We start from the raw sequence: 18,587 nt of genomic DNA on the forward strand, positions 1-18,587 counted from the left end.
ATCTTTACTAGTGACGAAAGTCATGTTGATTATTTCAATTACTTGAAAATCGCTTTGATGAAAAATAGTTTGCGAATAACAATTATATAACATCCTCTAAGAATGTTTCAATGATTGGAATGAGAGTTTAGAATATATAACCATGAATGGAAAAAACATTGTATGTGAATTCATACTTGTGTAAGTCCAAAATCCTTGAACCAAAGTATGCGTACTTTGCTATTCAGGATGACTGGAGCTAATTTGCATACCTGTACGCGTACTGTCGGAAGTTCACATCCCGTGAATTTCTGCGGGAGTTTGTGAACTGAAAACAAGCTCAGTCCGGGTACTTAAGTATGCGTACTTAAGTGTGTTATTTTCTAAAAACGATTTATTCGTGAACTAAGACATTTATAAATTAAGGAATGCAATCTTTGCAAACCGTGGCTATAATGTTCATGAATCGATTCGAGTGAATCAAAATTGTTTTTGGTACGATTGTGTCTTGTATACTTCTATGAGATCTAAGCAATTGAAAAAATCTTTAACTAGTTATTTTGAGTCATTTGAACTAGTTATTGTGAAGATGAATAAGGTTGATATGAAAGTGCTCATATAGATAACCACTGGTTAACTACTGTTGAACCAAAGACTTGTACACGTTTAGGTACGGTTACTCAAACCTAAATGAAGTTACATTTCATGTGTGTATAAGAAGCTAAGTTCGATCTAACGGTTGAAAGATATTAGCTTGAATCTAATCAGGTTTTCATCTAACGGTGAATATTGAATGCTTTGTTACCAAGGTATCATTGACTGCAAACCCTGATTTGGAAACTATATAAAGGAGAACTCTAACCTAATCTACACACCTCATGTGTGATACTAGTTGTATAAGCTAGAGTCTATTATCCTTTAACCTTAGGTTTCTATTGAGACCCTGTAGGTTAAAGACTTGAAGACTTCATTGGGATTGTGAAGCCAGACCCAACTATTTTCTCTGTAGTTGCGTGATCTGATCTGATCTTGCTCTTTATATCGTATTTGAGTACAATTGTAAGATTGGTTTGAGATTAATTTATTCGATAGGAAAGATAGAAAATAATCACAAACATCTTCGTCTCATCGTTTGTGATTCCACAATATCTTGTTTCTTTAGTCGATTAAGATTATTGTGAGTTGATTGATATTTCTAAGATGTTCTTCGGGAATATAAGTCCAGTATATCAATTGGTTCTTGTTCACCTTGATTTATCAAAAGATAGAACAAAACTCGTAGGTATTTCTGTGGGAGACAGATTTGTTTATTCCTATAGACTTTTCTGTGTGAGACAAATTTGTTTATTAAAGTCTTCGATTTTGGGTCGTAGAAACTCTTAGTTGTGGGTGAGATCAACTAAGGGAATCAAGTGTGTAGTATCCTGCTGGGATCAGAGACGTAAGGAGCGCAACTGTACCTTGGATCAGTGTGAGATTGATTGGGGTTCAACTACAGTCCAGACCGAAGTTAGTTTGTTGTAGGCTAGTGTCTGTAGCGGCTTAATACAGTGTGTGTTCAATCTGGACAAGGTCCTGGGGTTTTTATGCATTTGCGGTTTCCTCGTTAACAAAACTTCTGATGTCTGTGTTATTTCTTTTCCGCGTTATATTTTGTTATATAATTGAAATATCACAGGTTGTGCGTTGAATCGATCAATTGGTAAATCCAACCTTTGGTTGTTGATTGAAATTGATTGATCCTTGAACATTGGTCTTTGGTACCGTTCAAGTTATTTGTCTTGTATTCAATCAGGCTCGCAAATTTTTATTTGTTTGAATGAGGATTGAATCTAGAAATTGAGATATAACTCTTTGATATACTTTTTATTAAGATTGAGTCTGACTGTCTAGTTGATTCTTTTAAAAGTATATTGGAGTTAGTCCATAAAGATTGCTAAGAGAAATATTGGGTGAGGTTGTTAGACCCCCGCTTTTTCAGTAATAATATTATATTTCTGTATAAAGACCAATGAGTAGAATGTATTTACGGCATTCTATAAACAGTTCTTATCGAGCATTCTCATAAGTTGTTATTGATATGGATATTCAAAAACAAAGTGTTGAACGAATACATGTAGAACATTGGAAGAACTTGAAGTACGAAGAATTCAAGTATGTGTTGAAGAACCAAGGAAATCAAGCATAGTGGATTGAGTTGAAAAGTTTATGTTATCCATATGTATTGAATAGTTTTTTCACTAAAATCGACAAAGTGGGAGATTGTTAGAGCATTGCTCGGTTGAACCCACAAGTTTTGTTATCTCAAGCTTGTTATCAAATTTAGATGTTCAAAACTATATCTTGATTTCTAGTCTACTAAGTCAAGTCTTGGACGAGGTTAGAATTGTAGTTGCATATCAGAGGTATGTGAATACTGAAGATCGACGAAGACTGAAGCCTTGAAGACTGAAGATCGATGAAGAGATTTGAAGAACTTCAATATCCAGGTATGTGAAGACTTAGCCATTCTATTTTTCTCACCATACCACCATTCTATCTATTGAGACTATGCTGTATGACTTATGTACAATTTACAAAGAAGTAAGTTTCGAGTCAATCTTGTCTTGTGAAAAATATCGAAATATGAATTAGATGTTCAACGGTCCTTAAACAATATTAGTTCTATGAATTAATTTGTGGATCATTGAAAATTGTCCATGCAAATTAATGTTTCGTCACGTGGGAATGTTTTAATACATCATAAGAGAGAAATATGAACTTACTGATATTTCTGCTCAGGGTAGGTTAGCGAACCATAAATACATGGAAGGTTGGCTAACTCAGTTTGAAAACCTTAAGTTTAGTCGTGGACGGTTCACGAACCCGGTTGACAAACCGCGGTGAACTGAATTGTATGTTGGATAAATTGGTTAGCAGTTGGCAAACTCAGTTCATGAACTGTCTCCATCTGAGTTTCAGAGTCTAGTAGGGTTGGCGAACTCGGTTCACGAATCGTAGCACCCTGACTCGTGAACAATCCTCGCGGTTCACGAACCGTTGTACCAACTGTTCCGACGATGTTTAGCAAATGCACAAAGACTTACCTTTATCATTGCTTAAACTCTCTTGAACACTTCTAAGACTTTATTGATTATCTAAACACATCACTCATAATCGACCAATCTCCATTGATCCCCACACATTCTCAGCTTATCTTCCAACAGACTGACCCTTCTCCTTTTTTGTGACCGAATTGAATCTAGAAAGGCAAATATCTTGGTTTAGGCCATAATTTTACAGATTAGTCTCTCGAACTCAAAGTACTCCCGTGCAGTGCATTTTTTCCAAAATCTTAAACGATTTTCTTCATCGAGCACTTGCCTCCTCCGTCATTCGCAGATAATTCCCTAACTTTCTCTCGTTTTTGTCCATCTGTTTCTCTTGGTCTTTTTTTGCCTTTTTTATAAAATATTTGACTACCTTCATCATAAGGAACTTGAAAAGCCGATGTTTGAGCTCTTTGAATCACAGGGGGGTCGTGGATATCTTCCGGATTATATCATGGTATGTTTCCCTTGAAAATTTGGTATACTTGTTAATTACAAAATTAATGTATTGTTTTCATAAGAACAAACAATGAAATATGTTGTTTTTGAAAAAAGCACTTACGACTTGTGGTGTCAGGACTTGTACCGCGTGATGTAACTGATCCTTTTCTTGTTCGATAAGATGACACAATATAAATGCACTCCGCTGGCGATGGATTACACCATTGTCAAACGACACAAACGCAAGATTTATTTTGTACTTCCTACGACGAAGAAGCCTCCGGATAAGATCCCCCATCTCCATGTCACAAACGCAAGATTTAAAACCAATGCATAAAAAGATCAATTTTCCATCTCCAAAAAAAGGTACAGAACTTATAGAATAAACATGTTAAGTAAACAATAGAATATCACGAAATATGGTGGTTGGCCATGAAGAGGAACCATGTCTAGACATTTATGAGGCCGTTTAAACTGCGAGTCAAATCCTCCAAACCGCATATGATGGATCATCCAAACTATTTTGGTCTTGTATCGGCTGAGAGGATTCCAAAAATTTACCATATTATATATATCCCAAATCCCTTTCTAGTGACAAATTAGTTCTAAACGAAGGTTAATCACTTATATCCCAAAGGGAATTCCGTTTAAGCAAGTAAAATCCAATGGTGTTAAACCAATCTCAAAGTTCAAAATTGAAGAGGGTGAATAGAATGCCACTAGTTCTCCAAAATTACTTATGATAGTTGTGCAACCGCTTTCATAATAAGAATTTCCTACCAAAACTTCAAATTTCTAGAGCTGCCTTACCATTTGCATTATTAGCCACTATTGCATAATATTTTACAGAGAAAAACTTAACATGTTCTAAACTAGAATTTACAAGGTGGATTGATTCATGGATTACAATGTAACAAAGTTGTCCGTAATCTAGTCAAAGCAACATTACAATTATCAAATACAACTCACAATCAATTAAACTTATCAATTTTACACTAAGATACCCCCTAAAAAATTATCAAATTCTCCAAGTTCATGGATATTTGATTACATTCTACCCTTTTTAAGCCAAAAAAAAAAAATCATAGATATTTTGATACCACATGTTTACTAATCACTTTATTAAAATCTAAATCATTCTATATTATGCAAAAATCAGATACACAATTCCGATCAGAATATGTAAACAGTAAAAGTATAAAAATACAGAGAGAAAAAAATAACAATACCTTAGGATTTTGTTAATAGTCCAAACTTAAATCAAGAAGTATGCAGATCGATAAGATGAAGTAAAATCCTTTTGAACAACCCTAAACTTCTGAGGTTTTGTGAGCAACAGCGAAGAAAGAAATGAGAAATGATAAAAATAGTTGTATATATGAAAACAGTTGACAACCCCACTACCCCCGGCTTCAAATCCAATAACTATCACAGGGAACTTTTTTTCTCTTTCTTCCGAGTTTTGCTCTGCAACTCGGCTGTTTAGAGTTTGTAACCGATTTACCACTAACAACCTCCCTTCCTCTTCACAGTCAGATCCTTCATATTAACAAATCAGTTATTTCGAACCTAAATCGAGATGGGTTTTGAATTCGGATTAGCGCGACAGTTGATGTATCCGGACGGCTGTATTCTTCATACCCTAAAGTTTCTAGATTGTATTTGGTCGATTAATTGAACATATGCTCTTCCAGTAGTCGGAAACTAGATTGAGCTCCTGGAATCTCCCTCCGATTGCCTTCTCGTAAGTATCCGCAAGTTTTTGAAACATCATACCTGTTTCTTTTTAGTGTAGTTCGTTTTTCTGGCGAAGTTTACTCAATTCTGGTCAAAGATATTATTTTTTATTTTTATAACAACTAGATTTACATCTGAGTTTCCGGTACCTCACAGTCCTTTTTTTTTTTTTTTTTTATTAATCTCTGTTTCTTACCTCTACCATGCCGAAATCAATCAAAGTTGTTCCTTTGAAATCCCAATCAACATCTCCTACATCTGGACACTATTTATTCTCAGAATTTCTCCTCACAATCGTTTTTCTTATTTCCATCATATTAATCTTTTTATCAATCGGTTTATCTATACTGGGTTTCACATAAATCCATTGGCCTTCAAGAGGATTCACAATGAGATCTACAAGCCGATTCAAGTAAAGAAGATTAAGGGTACGAATATACAATTTTTGGTAAATCATCAAACAAAGAAAAATGCTAATCCACACAGGGAGGATAGCTTGGTAGAAGAACCGGATGAGAAAATATATCTGCTGATAAGTTTTCATCCGCAAACTGGTGATTGTATGGAAAATGTGGGAATACATCTGAAACTCCATTGAATCGGAGGATATCATCCTAAAAGCTCTATTCATGGTGGAGACGTCAAAGAAAATTCACTCCGAATCAAGTTTTTTACAGGGAAGATGACATTAGATTCTGCATCTCTTGCTTCACCGACGAGTGAATCAAAGACAACATGGGTTAAGGAATCGATAGAAAACTCAACCATCAAGACCCGTGCGCTTCAACTTGGTATAAAATGGACTCGGGGCGCAATACCCCTGGTGCCGACATATCTTGTTTTGGGGAAAGAGCTTGTCTCTGTCCCTGGTTGTGTTTCTGACAAAGGAAGCGATAAGGGTCCTTTTGTACTACACGTGGAAACATTTGGACCGAAGGATGAAGGAAAAATACTAGGTGACCACGTGGTTTTTTGCTTTCCTATAAAGACAATGATTGCAACTAAAGGGATTAAGATCGAACCACTTTGTCCAGACCCAGATACATATGTACCGAAATCCGAAATCAAGGAGAATGTAAAGAGAGCAAGTTCAACTATGAGAGACCCAGCAACACATGCCGTCAATGAAGAAATGCGAGAGTTTGGAAAAAACCAACTCTCGCAAGCTGAATGATTGCCATGCGGTTGGACTATCAAAAGATGGAACCATTGACAGTCCAAAACATACGTAGTACGCACAGTTCTTGGACAACCACGGAAATTAGGCTAGTATTTCCCTTTCTGTTTATGAATAATACAAAGGTGTGGCTTACTGTTTGGTTAGGTCTAGTATTTCCCTTTTTGTTTTTCCCTTTCATGTTGTTGAACAAGTATGTTAGAAATACCAAGGTTTGTTTAGGTACTGCGAGTCATCAGCAACAGGAGTCCTTTATGCAAGTTTCCCATCATCAACAACGACAAAGGGCACCCACAGAAGGCGAGGGCGACAGACCAACCACCCAGCTACACAACCACCATCACCACTAAGGGATCACTTCAATGTCCATACAGTGAAGTATTCGTCAAAATTTAGGATATTCTTGTGGATAGTCATTGAAGAAGGTGTAACAACCTTCACACCCTGGATCTATCACCATCACATCAACAACAAACATTGGGTTAGCTCTATCTATTGTGTTCTACACCAACTGTGGACTAAAGCACCGAAGTCAAGAAGTAACCAACATTATAATGAAATTATGTAGGTAACAAGAACCAAAACAGAACTCATGATTCATAGGAATGTCAACGCTACCAAGGGGATAAAGGATCAACAAACACGTTGGTTGGAAACCAGTGCTTATAATTGGAAATTTGTTACACAAATTGTTTTTTTTACCCAAATGTAAAGATCAGGAATGCTACATTTCTGAAATATGTAAACCTTGACTAGGTGTTATATAAATAAAGAACCCACAATTGGGATACTTTCACAAATTGGGGGATACTCACGGTTATACGGGGCTGGATTTCGACTAAGGGGTATGCTTTTTTAAGAGGAAATGTCAACATTGTCCTTCACCTTAATAAAAACTAAAAAGAAAAATTAAATCATTTTTATTTGGTATCCCCACAAAATCGACTGCACCTCTTCTTCTCCTCATTTTCTTCTTCTTCTTTTCTTCCATAACTCCTTTATTTCATCGTTAAGTAATCTACAATTCCAAAAAAAATTCTTCGATTAATGCCTCCTATAAAAATGATACCTAATACGAAACAATGTTTTAGGCAATACCCTGATACCCATTAATTCTATTAGTGTTATGGTTGAATTTCTTAGGTTTTAAATCTAAATTTAGGTCAAAAATAAGCTTACAATTGAGCAGTCGGTATTGGTCTTACTACGAATGCAATACCGACTATAGTTTTCGGTATTACTTTGTCTACAAATGCAATACCGATAGTCTGTTGTTTTGAACCTGCTCCACGATCCACTTTCATTGTTATGAACCACGATCCACTTTCATAAATTGTTCTCCACGTACGCACCTCACCACTGACATATTAGTTGAGCATTCTGGACACATGTTGTATACAATACATACATGTCATATAGTATCACACTTCACAAATTTTGGGATTCCTTGATTACAAAAATGTAAGCTAGGTAAGGCCATTTCTAAGGACCCACCCATAACCCTCCTCGCAATTAACGTTTGAGAAAAAAAAAAAAAGTGTAACCAGATTAAAATATCATCGTAATTTGAAGATTTCTTTTTCTTCTTTTTTAAGGAAAAAAGTTAAGTTGGGAATCAAGGTTGATTTAGTCATTACCAAATTTTTTTGGTCAAGGGGTTTATCATATTAATTCATAATATATTTATTTATTTTTATGAGTATATCCCAATTTGGGGTGGTATCACCAGATAGTGGGTTCTAAATAAATTCCTCCTCTTTCCAAAAAGGAAAAAGAAAAAAAGAAAACAGTTGAGCTGAGGAGCGCCAAATGAATTGGCGCCTTGACCATGGTTGACTGGTCAAGGGTCATACCTACCCGCTGAGTCATAAGAATCTTTGCTAGTGTGTGTGTGCAATAGTGGAGTGGATACTGCGATTGCGAGAGAGAAAAAAGAGAGACGAAAATGGACGGAAGCAGAATGGTGACGGTCTCAGCTCTGCAATTCGCTTGCTCAGATGATATCAACACTAACGTCGATAAAGCTGAAAGGTCTGAGCTCATTCTAGTCTTTTCAGTCTCATTTTAGGGTTTTTAGATTGATTTTCAGCTTCTTATCTGAAAAAAAAATGTTGATAAAATCGAGAGAAAAAAGGCTTAATGTTCAATCATCCAAAATGTTCTTCTACTTGATTCAATCAGTAATACTAATGAATTTAATTTTTGTGAGGTGCAGATTGGTTAGGGATGCTCACAAAAAGGGTGCAAACATCATTCTTATCCAGGTAATTTTGCTATTGTCTCAATTCTCAATAAATCTGGCCGTGAAAGAGTATTTGTTAGTTATATATTTCAACCGATGTGAATTATGATTCATGATTTCATGGGAAAGAAATTGTTAGTGTTTATATTGGAGGATGGAGGTGGATATTGATAGTCTAATTCAGAGTATCTTTAGATTTTAAGAATATTCTGTAAAAAGTTGCAAAGAGGAGAATTGGGGAAGGGTTTCAGTTGTTATGTGTTTTGCTTACTGAATTTGATTTAAGTTGTGTGATTTGGATCTTATCTTATGCTGGTTGTTTGCAGGAATTATTCGAAGGATATTATTTCTGTCAAGCGCAGAGGGAAGATTTCTTTCTACGAGCAAAGCCTTATAAAGGGCACCCTACAATCATAAGGTAAAAAAGTTGAAATGTGAATTTAGGCCTTCTTTAGGGAAATTTAAGGTGATTATTGAGTGGTATACATTGCTTAATCGTAATTAATGGTTTCAGGTTTTTAGTAGTGTACATGCTGAAATAGACATTGCTTAAGAGCTCCCGTCTAGGAGTTGGAATCTGTAGACATTTTTTATGAATGCTTAAATATGATACTGTGATACAAATTGGTTGGCCAGAATCATTTTAGGATGAGTGCATCTTTTTGCCACATGCATGTTCATTGACACCCGTGCTTTGTTTTTTACTCTTGTGTAATTAAAACTGCTGGATCATCACCCTTTCATCAAAACAAAGAGATATCTTTATTTACTCATAAGATTCATTTGCGCAATGTGCAGGATGCAAAAGCTTGCGAAGGAGTTGGGAGTGGTGATTCCTGTAAGCTTTTTTGAGGAGGCTAACAATGCCCATTACAATTCAATTGCTATTATTGATGCTGATGGCACAGATCTTGGATTGTATAGGAAGTCCCATATCCCTGATGGACCAGGCAAGTGCATCACATTGGAGACTAATCTCTTCCCAAGATTTTCTGTTCATTTGTGGTGGATTTTAACAATTAGTTCTCATATTCAGGTTACCAAGAAAAGTTCTACTTCAATCCTGGTGACACTGGCTTTAAGGTGATTATTTTGTTGTCTTGATATGAGTGTGATATTTCATTAAATAGTGAGTTCAAGGTGTCATGAACATTGTGCTGATCTTAGACCTTGTGACGATTTCAGGTCTTTCAAACTAAGTTTGCGAAAATTGGAGTTGGTAAGTTAAATTTGTTCAGTGGGAATTATGTTAATATATGTAGAGGAAGCTAAAGGTTCCTTTTAAATGGAGACACCATTTATGCGAAATCAGTGATTGCGTGTTTTCGTCATCAGACTCATCACTGTATCATTAAGTCCCTATGTTTAGATAATGACTAAAAGCCTATTTGGTTTAGTCCCAGGAACTCATTTTTTCAGTATTCCCAGGAACTCTTTTGCAACATCAATAATGAGATTACTATTCCCTGAGTTTTTCTCTTCAGAATATGTTTTTTCCTTCATTACGTTGCAAAAGAGGTAAGAGAGAGACCTGAAAAATTGTTCTGCTTATGGTGTAGCTATTTGCTGGGATCAGTGGTTTCCTGAGGCTGCACGAGCTATGGTTCTTCAAGGCGCGGAGATATTGTTCTACCCTACCGCTATTGGTTCTGAACCACAAGATCAAGGACTTGATTCCTCTGATCATTGGAAACGAGTAATGCAAGGGCACGCTGGGGCTAATGTGGTAAGATACTCTTTTTATCCTAATCCTGGAATGTGCTTCAGAATTACTGTACTGATTCTTGGATGTATTTGGCCTCATGATCTTCAATACCTTCTTCTCTTATCTAAATATTAATCAGCACTCCTCCCTTTTCCCAAGTTCCCACATCCCGTTAGTGGCAGATTAATCAATTTAGACCATCTGATAAACCTGACACGATATAAATTGATCAAGGGCCTGAAGGAAGAAAATGTTGAGCTGGTTGCACTATATTTAGTTACCACTAATAGGTAGCGGAACTGCAAGTAAGAATTTGACCCTTTGAATGGTTAACGTTTCAAGCGTTGTTGGCCCAGCATAGTGAAATCTCTGATACCTTTCTAGTTTTGATGCTGTTGATGAGCACTATGCGAATATAATGCTGATATATACAGCATATGACGATCTTTATATGGCAATACAGGTGCCTTTGGTAGCCTGTAACCGCATTGGAAAGGAGATAATAAAGACAGAACATGGAGACAGTGCAATCACGTTTTATGGAAACTCATTCATAGCAGGTAATTTGTTCAGTGTCTTGTCCACAGGTTCTGATTTACACTTTATGGACAAAAGAGCGACCATGATGCTAATCTGAGTTACAAAATGACTGATGAACAGGACCCACTGGAGAAATTGTTGCTAGTGCCAATGCCGTTGATGAAGACATTCTTGTGGCAGAATTTGATCTCGATAAGATCAAATTGAAGAGACAAAGTTGGGGAGTCTTTCGGGATCGCCGTCCAGAGCTTTACAAAGTGCTTCTAACATTAGATGGTCAGATCCCCCCATCCTGATTTCATCATTCTATTGTACACCTAGACCTACTCCCAGCGGCAGAAGGTAAACAACCAAGATTTATATTTATGGAGAACTCGAAGAGAGCTGCATTAACATAACGTATGGTGACATTTACTCATCATGCCTTCTTGTCATGTAATCTAGTATCTTTCATCTATCTCAGAATAAGTTCAGAAACAGGAGAGAGCAATACCGGGATATTGTTTTGTTCACCCATGCATGCCTCTTCATTATGTAATATGACACTTTCCTTCAAATATAGAAATAAGTTCTGATATGCATCAGTACAGATGCAGTCTATCCAACATTTTTAATGGTCTCTCCAGTCTAAATTGCTTCAGAAGGTATTGTCATGAAAGAAAAGAAAAAACCCGAGATAGTTGTTGGCCTTAGTAGGAGATTACTTTCTCTAACTGTTATATAGGCTGCTAATATTGATATCCGTCTCGGATTTCATTGTCACTGTTTATACTACTCTTTGTTTAGCAAAGAAAAAATGCTTATCTGAAAGTCTGTCTGTGGTGGTATACCCGAAGTTTTCTGAAGGATTTTGATCCTTACGGAAATGTGAAGACAAAAAGTTTCCCAGTACGTATCTCTTTAGGCAGATGTGCAATTTTGGTTTCAAGTGTGTGTACATGTCCTCAGGCGAATACCCAATTTTGGTGCAAGTGTTTATCAGGTCTCTTAAGTTTTTTCGTGTTAGGTTAACCATCTTGGTTGTCATTTTCCAGCATTGAGATCTATGTTCTAGAGCAACATTGTTTCTTAGTTATTCAACCACAAATAGAGATTAGAACTCTGAACACTCCCCTTGAACTGCTTAAGAAGTGAACTTGATTTATTTTGAGGGCTCTAATTTTTTAACTTTTTACCTGGCTCTTGGCAGTTCATAGGAGTGCAGAGCAATAACAAAATCGGGTTTCACTGCCAGAGTTAGGACGAACTTCCATTATCTTTTCCTGTTTGATTTTTTGTTTTTTTAAAGATTTTCAGGTCTATGTGAATGAATGTCTTTGAACTGCATTTATGCTTGATTGAGTTTGATTGTCTATACTACAGGGAAAGCCAAAGGAAAAGAATCAGATACACCTATCAAAATTTTACCCTGCAGAAGGATCGTCCACAACATAGGCATCACTTCTGCAAGGAAAGCTTGAAAAGTTAAACAAAATCAAACTATTTTAACTGCTCTATTCATCTGTTACATCTTTCGTTTCTTCGTGCTCATCGTCTATGCAACTACTTTCTGTATCTTCTTCTTTTTGCTCTTCAAGAATTCGTCGCTGTGGATGAACGAAGTTGAGCTTTAAGCGACCATCTTCTCTACTTGCATGAAGAAATTCTTGAGTCGGGATTCTGATCTCTTTGAGAACAAAACGCCCGTCTTTCCTGAAAGATCTAAAGCTAACCCCAGGTTTTCCACTTATCCCTATAGAAGAAATAGGAGGAGGGAATTTCCTGGCACCTGTTCTTGATAATCTCCTAAACTCATGTCCCATAATGTGAGATGATGATGATGATATATGATGACCTAATTTACTCCTATTCTTTTCCTGGTTTTCTGAATCATCTTTCTTCTCTTCTTCGATACAATCAAAGCTTTCTACTCCAAGTCCTTCTGTGCACATCTGGAGATTCTTCTTAGATTGATAACCACCAGCGCTGCTAATCTTTGAACCACCATTATCCATATATTCACGATTCTTATTCGCACCACCACCCAGGAAAGAACACGATGGTAACAAGTTATTCTTTTCTTCAAGCTGTTCATTATTAAGTTGATCAAAAATCGGATTTAGATTCTTGTTACAAGAAGCAGAAGAAGATGGTGGTGGTGATGGAAATAATGTAGATGGAGGAGGAGGAGGAGGAGATGAGTTATCTTCAAAGTTAAGTTCGCCAATCATCTCAGAAAAAGATGAAATTTCAGTAGGTTTTCTCATGGGTTTGATCTGATTCCATGATAAAGATTCAATGAGTGTTGGGTTTTTCGGTAATGGGCCTTCAAAGATTTGTTGAAGACTACCACACGAAGCCATTACTGTATTACTGATTCTTTCAGAGGAGGAAAAACAAGAAACTGTTGATATGGTGTTTGTTGCTGTGAATAGTGAAGAAGACGACGTATTTAGGGCGGTTTTGGTTAGAGGTTGAATTGCCCGGGTGGGGGGTATATATACAAGTGGTTGGAAAATAGAGGAGAAAAATGCTAAATTTGGTGATGCAGGTTTTTGTTTTAGGTCTGACTCATCCCCTTTGAGCAATCTAAGGGTTGATGATTTTATGTGGTTATGTGACATCAGATAATGAGACCTGACCACATCTTATTATTATTATCTATCTTTAGACGTCTTTCATTTACTCCCTTATGACTCTGTCTAGACCGTGTGGGTGAACAACAGACTGACAAAGCCAGAAATATGATTTTCTCTGCTGCAAAGGTCACTAACTGAATCTCTGAAGACATGCACAGCACAGGAGGTTACAAAACCAATGTTTATTCGGCATCTGTTAATATCTCCGGACTTCAAAGTGGGAATCACGTTCAAATTCACATGGCGTGTTGCAGGCATGTATCTAGTCTTTGATTTTTTCCTTGCGACTCGCAAGTTGAAAAAAGTGAGTCACAATATGATGAGTTACAATTTGCTTGTTCGCCTCAGTAGAGTGGTAAAGTTATTGGATGATGATATCCCTTGCAGCCTGAGTTTACAGACCGTACTCTTGCCGACCTAACAAAAATTGCCTTTGTCCAGCTCAAGATATTATCACGAGCTGCTATATAAGGGAGGTTTCTTTCAGGAACTTTTACTTTTTCTGGATAACCTGTGATCCTAATAAAACCTACTAACATGTACATATGGACGGCTCAATGAAATGAAATCAATCTGGATTTGCTAAAGACCTTTTCAATCAATTTGACCCCACAAATTTGGAACTACCACCACCTAGAGAAGGCAATAATTTAGCTGTGAAAATTTTCAACGTGCAATAACAATACTGTGTAACCTGAAAACTACCATGTCACTGTAATTTCCAATTGAAAGTGATATGTAAATAGTTTGGAAGCTTATGAAGTAAAATGACTGGTTTATATCTAACAGGATCTAGACTAATCTTCATGTGTGGATCAAACCCATTTTGAGATCAATATCATGATAGTATAATCTTATCTCAAGGCATAGCTTCATCTGGATATTCCTTCCAATGCCTGGTAGTGTATGCGGAGATGATTTCCGATTTTTTACCGGAAAATCTACAGATTCTTAAAATTGCATAAGAATAACACAGTTGAAATTGTGGAATGATAATTTCAACAAGTAAAAAACAGTATAGTTTTTTCTTTTCTTTTTCGTATGTTCTGTTTTATCTCACAAGTGATACAAGAAGGTCTTTTGTGAATGAGGAAATGTTAGTGTGAAATGATATAACATGTAAAAGAAAGAGAAGAAGAAAAAAAGATGACATACACAGATGAATACAGGGTTAAGAAACATTAGAGAAAGCGTAAACTATGATACCTTCAAGGTACAAATGCAAACAGTACTCACATTGCCAGCTCTAGTGAGCACATTAGTTAGGTTACTTCATATGGGACAAGGAGAGAACCCCTTCTTTCCATTTACTGCATTTATCGCCAAGCTTCAACACGTTCTACCCTTGGGTTTATGCGACTAACGATGCTGATTTCCCTGGGTTTCTCATCAGGTCCTGAACCTTGAACCACAGGCTTCTCAATAACCTTTCTTAATTCTTGCCCGAAATTTGATTTACTTGATTGTGCGGACTTGTCAAAGAAGTTTACCAGAATTGAGGACTTCGGAACACTAATATTACCTGTTTCATAACCCCGGGCTGACGAGTGTGTTGGAGTTGGAACCCCACAATTGCTGTAGAAATCATCCTCGATGGAGTCAATTCTGTCAGGGATAGCCTTCCCACGATGTTGAGGACTTTCTACAACAGGGTCCTCATCAAAGAAGATATGTTCTCTGTCTTCTTTCTGTCGAGAGGAGCTGGCATTCCAGTAAGGCGGCGAAGGGCTGTGCTGTCCATTCTCATCTGAAGGTTCTGCATGGGAAACAAAAGGCACTGCTGCAGAATCCTCCCTTTCTTTTAGCGTTTTTACAACCAATGTCTTGAGAAAGTTCATGATTTGCACGGCATACATTAATGCAGTTAGTGGATCCACCATCTGCAATTGGGTGAAGTTAAGGATTATTCTTCTAATTAAACACAAGGATGTTGCTTATCTAAGAAATTTGATGAAACATTGTTTCAAACCTGAGTCATATTTGGTGCAAAAACCATCGCAACATTGTGAGCGTTCATCTTGTTTTGATGTTCTTCCTGGACAACATCCGCCATCAGGTTTACGGTCCAATCGAGCAAAGCGCCTTCTGTTGGGGGTAGTAGCCTCACAAGATGCATGAAGTCTTCTTCTGATTGGCACTGCATTACATGCTCGGGTTCAAGAGGGTCTAATATTCCACTTGGGAGTTCTCTGAACCAAGCCTGGGATCATGAATACATAAGTTAATATTTGAACTTAGCTGGTCAATTTCCAAACTTCAGAACAAGAGTTTGTGAAAAGTAATTAATGATTTCAGAAGAAGATAAATTTACCTTTATAAGACCTGCTAAACAATGTATATCAACATCTTCTGGCACAACTCCATTGTTTAGTTGCTCTCTGACATATTCTTCTTGGCTGTTTTCGCCGTTAATTCTGAAAATTCCTTCTATCTGAAAATTATTTGACTTCGATCAAACAAAGAAATGGATAGGACGTTCTTTTATTGCTCACCACAACAGTGTATCCAGCTATATCACTAGAAGGAAAAAATTGAATTATACCCGTAAGGCTCCTAAAGCATACAAGCGTTTCTGCATCAGCAGGAGTATTGTTGGGACGCTGTTTCCTCTAGAGTCATAGGAACACTGCATAGATTCTGTAGAAACTCCAAAAACACTTGCACTGCAAAAGAAGAACATATCCGGATTTAGACAGATTCAGCTAAAAAATGATTACGTGTTTACTGCGATACAGTAGAATCTAAGACGGAAATTCTCATCTCGGTGCACAACACCTTTCAAAAACTGTTTCAGTTCAGTTGAATCCCAAACTATTGAAGAGGGATCTCACATAAAAACATTTTTATGAAACAAGATTAACAACTAAGAGAAAATTCAGAAACTTCCAAATAGAATGTGGATTCATTTTCAATCTAAAATCAAGCCAGTTGTTCATGTACACACTAAGGTGTGGCACTAAGCCACTAACAAAGATCCAAAGGCACCAATTGAAACTACTCCTCTACCACAAATTTGTCAAGCAAAGGGATCACCTCGTCCTTGTATCGAAATCCTACAACAACGACTCGAAACAGGCCCTAATCCAAACAAACAGTACTAAATCTTGAGAATAAATTCACATGTCTCCTCCATTACTCATAAAGTTCCATAACCAAGATTTCAACAACTTACCCCAAATATAAGCCAATTACAACCAAAATGCCTTGCCCATTCAAGAACAAGAAACCCATATTGAATCATCACTAAAAATAATTCAAACAACAATAAAACACCTGAAAAAAATAAAAGAAACAAGTTTTTACCTAGCACTAGGAGCTCTCCGGTGAACTTCATGTTCAAACTCAGCAGGTAAACCACGAAACCCATTAAACCTATCAAAAGTAACATGAGCAACATGTCGAACATTACTTGGCCATCCAATCTCCATGGATGAAGACATTTCCTCCCCTCCTTCCTCCCCTCCTTCACTAATATCACTCCTACAAGAAGCAACCATGGACTTCCTAAATGTTGCAATCAACAATGCTAATAATGATACTTGATCTGCTTCTGATGATGATGATGAAGATGGTCTCCGTGCTTCTTCTTCTTCAACTAAAGAAGTAGAAGAAGAAGAGGAAGAAAATGAATTTGGGGCATTGTTAATAATAAGGGAATTGGGGATTTGGATATGATGATGAGACCGAGTCTTATTGATTGAGACATTAGTAGTTGTGGGTGGTAAAGAAGAAGGAGAACGGAGTAGGACTTCTGTCATGGTTCTGTCAATTCCTTTTCCAAAAAGTAAGAATTATAAAAATCAAAAACTCATCAAATTGTAGGGTTTGTTTAGGGAAATTATTTGGAATTGAAGAAATGAGAATGAGAGGAAGAATGGGAGTTGAGTTTGATTCAAGGGTTTAGATTGGTAAGACGTGAGAATCATTAACTTTATCTTATTTCAAGAAAGACCACATAAGAGAGATGAAGACGAGTAGATTAGTAGTAGTTAGTATTAAAAATGGTTACTATTAAAATAGTAAAACAGAGTAATTATATTTATCAGAGCTAAATAGAGAGAGAAAAGGGTAGTGGGAGATGGGGATCTTTAGTTTATTTTTCCTTTTCTTTCTCAAAAACTAGGGGATTAACTGCTTTTAAGAAAATCAACCACCTACCGGTACAAGTTGAACTTTTTCATGACCACATTGTGACCTTGTCTGAGAGCAAGTGGCCACATTGTGACCTTGTCAATATGGGGACAATCAAGCAACTGAAGTATATACCGGGCAAAAAAATCATCAATTCAATAGCAGTGTGTAGCAATTTTAGAGGAAGTTAAAGAATATAGCAAAACAGCTAGTATCTTTTTTTGGTTTTTAGTTTGTGGACATAAAAGCAAACAATGCAACAGATTTTTTTAGTAAAGAAAGGAAGTTAAAACGGTTTCATGATGCGTCTATGTTTTTAATTCCTACAATACTTTCACACACTGAAAGCTTATGATATATGGAATTTTGTTCCAGCTTTGTATCAGTTCCAGAAGACGTTAATCATATAGATTCAGTCATCAGAAGGACAATCCTGTATGTATGGGTTTGTTCCAAATGAGACTGAATCTGCAGATTAACTCATTTCCCACGTGCTAGTAGATAGTTTAGTTTAACCTTTAGCATGCTACGATTTTTCCTTAGTCTAAGATGTCAAAAACATTGTTTTTACCGAATGCAAATAATGTTTTTGAGTCCATTTTACACATAAATCAGGGTTTTTTCTTTCTTTCTTTTGTTGAAGTTGGATATTCAATTCCACCGACTTTTAACTGAAACTTAGTTTCCAACCCCACATAGCTAAGCCCCACTATGGTTGCTTTTCCTACCACTTTTGACTAAGCTAGAATTCCTAAATCTGTCGCTGCCTAGGCCTACTATAGTGCATGCTTGTTTTACATGGATACCGGTATACTCATTAGCAACTTTAAGTATTTTTTTCCTTTTCTTTTTGTTTTATGAACATGACTTATCGGCAGTTTTAAAGCATTCTGAAAAGAATAATTCTTATTACAACTCCTTTAACAAC

The 18,587-nt window shown here is 36.6% G+C and overlaps 3 protein-coding genes and 1 long non-coding RNA gene across 4 annotated transcripts; 1 reads left to right on the forward strand and 3 right to left on the reverse strand.

The window, feature by feature from the left end:
- Nucleotides 1-2,703: 2,703 nt before the first annotated feature.
- On the reverse strand, nucleotides 2,704-5,079 carry LOC113338845. The gene is made up of 3 exons (XR_003354869.1): nucleotides 4,739-5,079; nucleotides 3,631-3,807; nucleotides 2,704-3,535 (listed from the first exon to the last, which is right to left on the reverse strand). It is a non-coding gene; the product is annotated as an uncharacterized LOC113338845 (long non-coding RNA).
- Nucleotides 5,080-8,293: 3,214 nt separating this feature from the next.
- On the forward strand, nucleotides 8,294-11,517 carry LOC113338973 (N-carbamoylputrescine amidase). The gene is made up of 9 exons (XM_026584372.1): nucleotides 8,294-8,454; nucleotides 8,639-8,687; nucleotides 8,992-9,083; nucleotides 9,464-9,615; nucleotides 9,702-9,748; nucleotides 9,851-9,884; nucleotides 10,225-10,391; nucleotides 10,834-10,930; nucleotides 11,031-11,517. Exons 1-9 carry the CDS (start codon nucleotides 8,369-8,371, stop codon nucleotides 11,204-11,206), a joined length of 900 nt encoding a protein of 299 aa, XP_026440157.1. The 5' UTR covers nucleotides 8,294-8,368; the 3' UTR covers nucleotides 11,207-11,517.
- Nucleotides 11,518-12,230: 713 nt separating this feature from the next.
- Nucleotides 12,231-13,419, reverse strand: LOC113338767. Its single transcript, XM_026584153.1, has one exon. The coding sequence runs from the start codon at nucleotides 13,250-13,252 to the stop codon at nucleotides 12,404-12,406; it is 849 nt and encodes a 282-aa protein (XP_026439938.1). The 5' UTR covers nucleotides 13,253-13,419; the 3' UTR covers nucleotides 12,231-12,403.
- Nucleotides 13,420-14,524: 1,105 nt separating this feature from the next.
- LOC113338766 (rho GTPase-activating protein 1-like) lies at nucleotides 14,525-17,617 on the reverse strand. Its single transcript, XM_026584151.1, has 5 exons — nucleotides 16,832-17,617; nucleotides 16,071-16,191; nucleotides 15,840-15,959; nucleotides 15,498-15,728; nucleotides 14,525-15,408 (listed from the first exon to the last, which is right to left on the reverse strand). Exons 1-5 carry the CDS (start codon nucleotides 17,284-17,286, stop codon nucleotides 14,845-14,847), a joined length of 1,491 nt encoding a protein of 496 aa, XP_026439936.1. The 5' UTR covers nucleotides 17,287-17,617; the 3' UTR covers nucleotides 14,525-14,844.
- Nucleotides 17,618-18,587: the final 970 nt, after the last annotated feature.

The sequence above is a fragment of the Papaver somniferum genome, unplaced genomic scaffold (genome assembly GCF_003573695.1).
Source record: "Papaver somniferum cultivar HN1 unplaced genomic scaffold, ASM357369v1 unplaced-scaffold_19, whole genome shotgun sequence".
Taxonomy (NCBI): domain Eukaryota; kingdom Viridiplantae; phylum Streptophyta; class Magnoliopsida; order Ranunculales; family Papaveraceae; genus Papaver; species Papaver somniferum.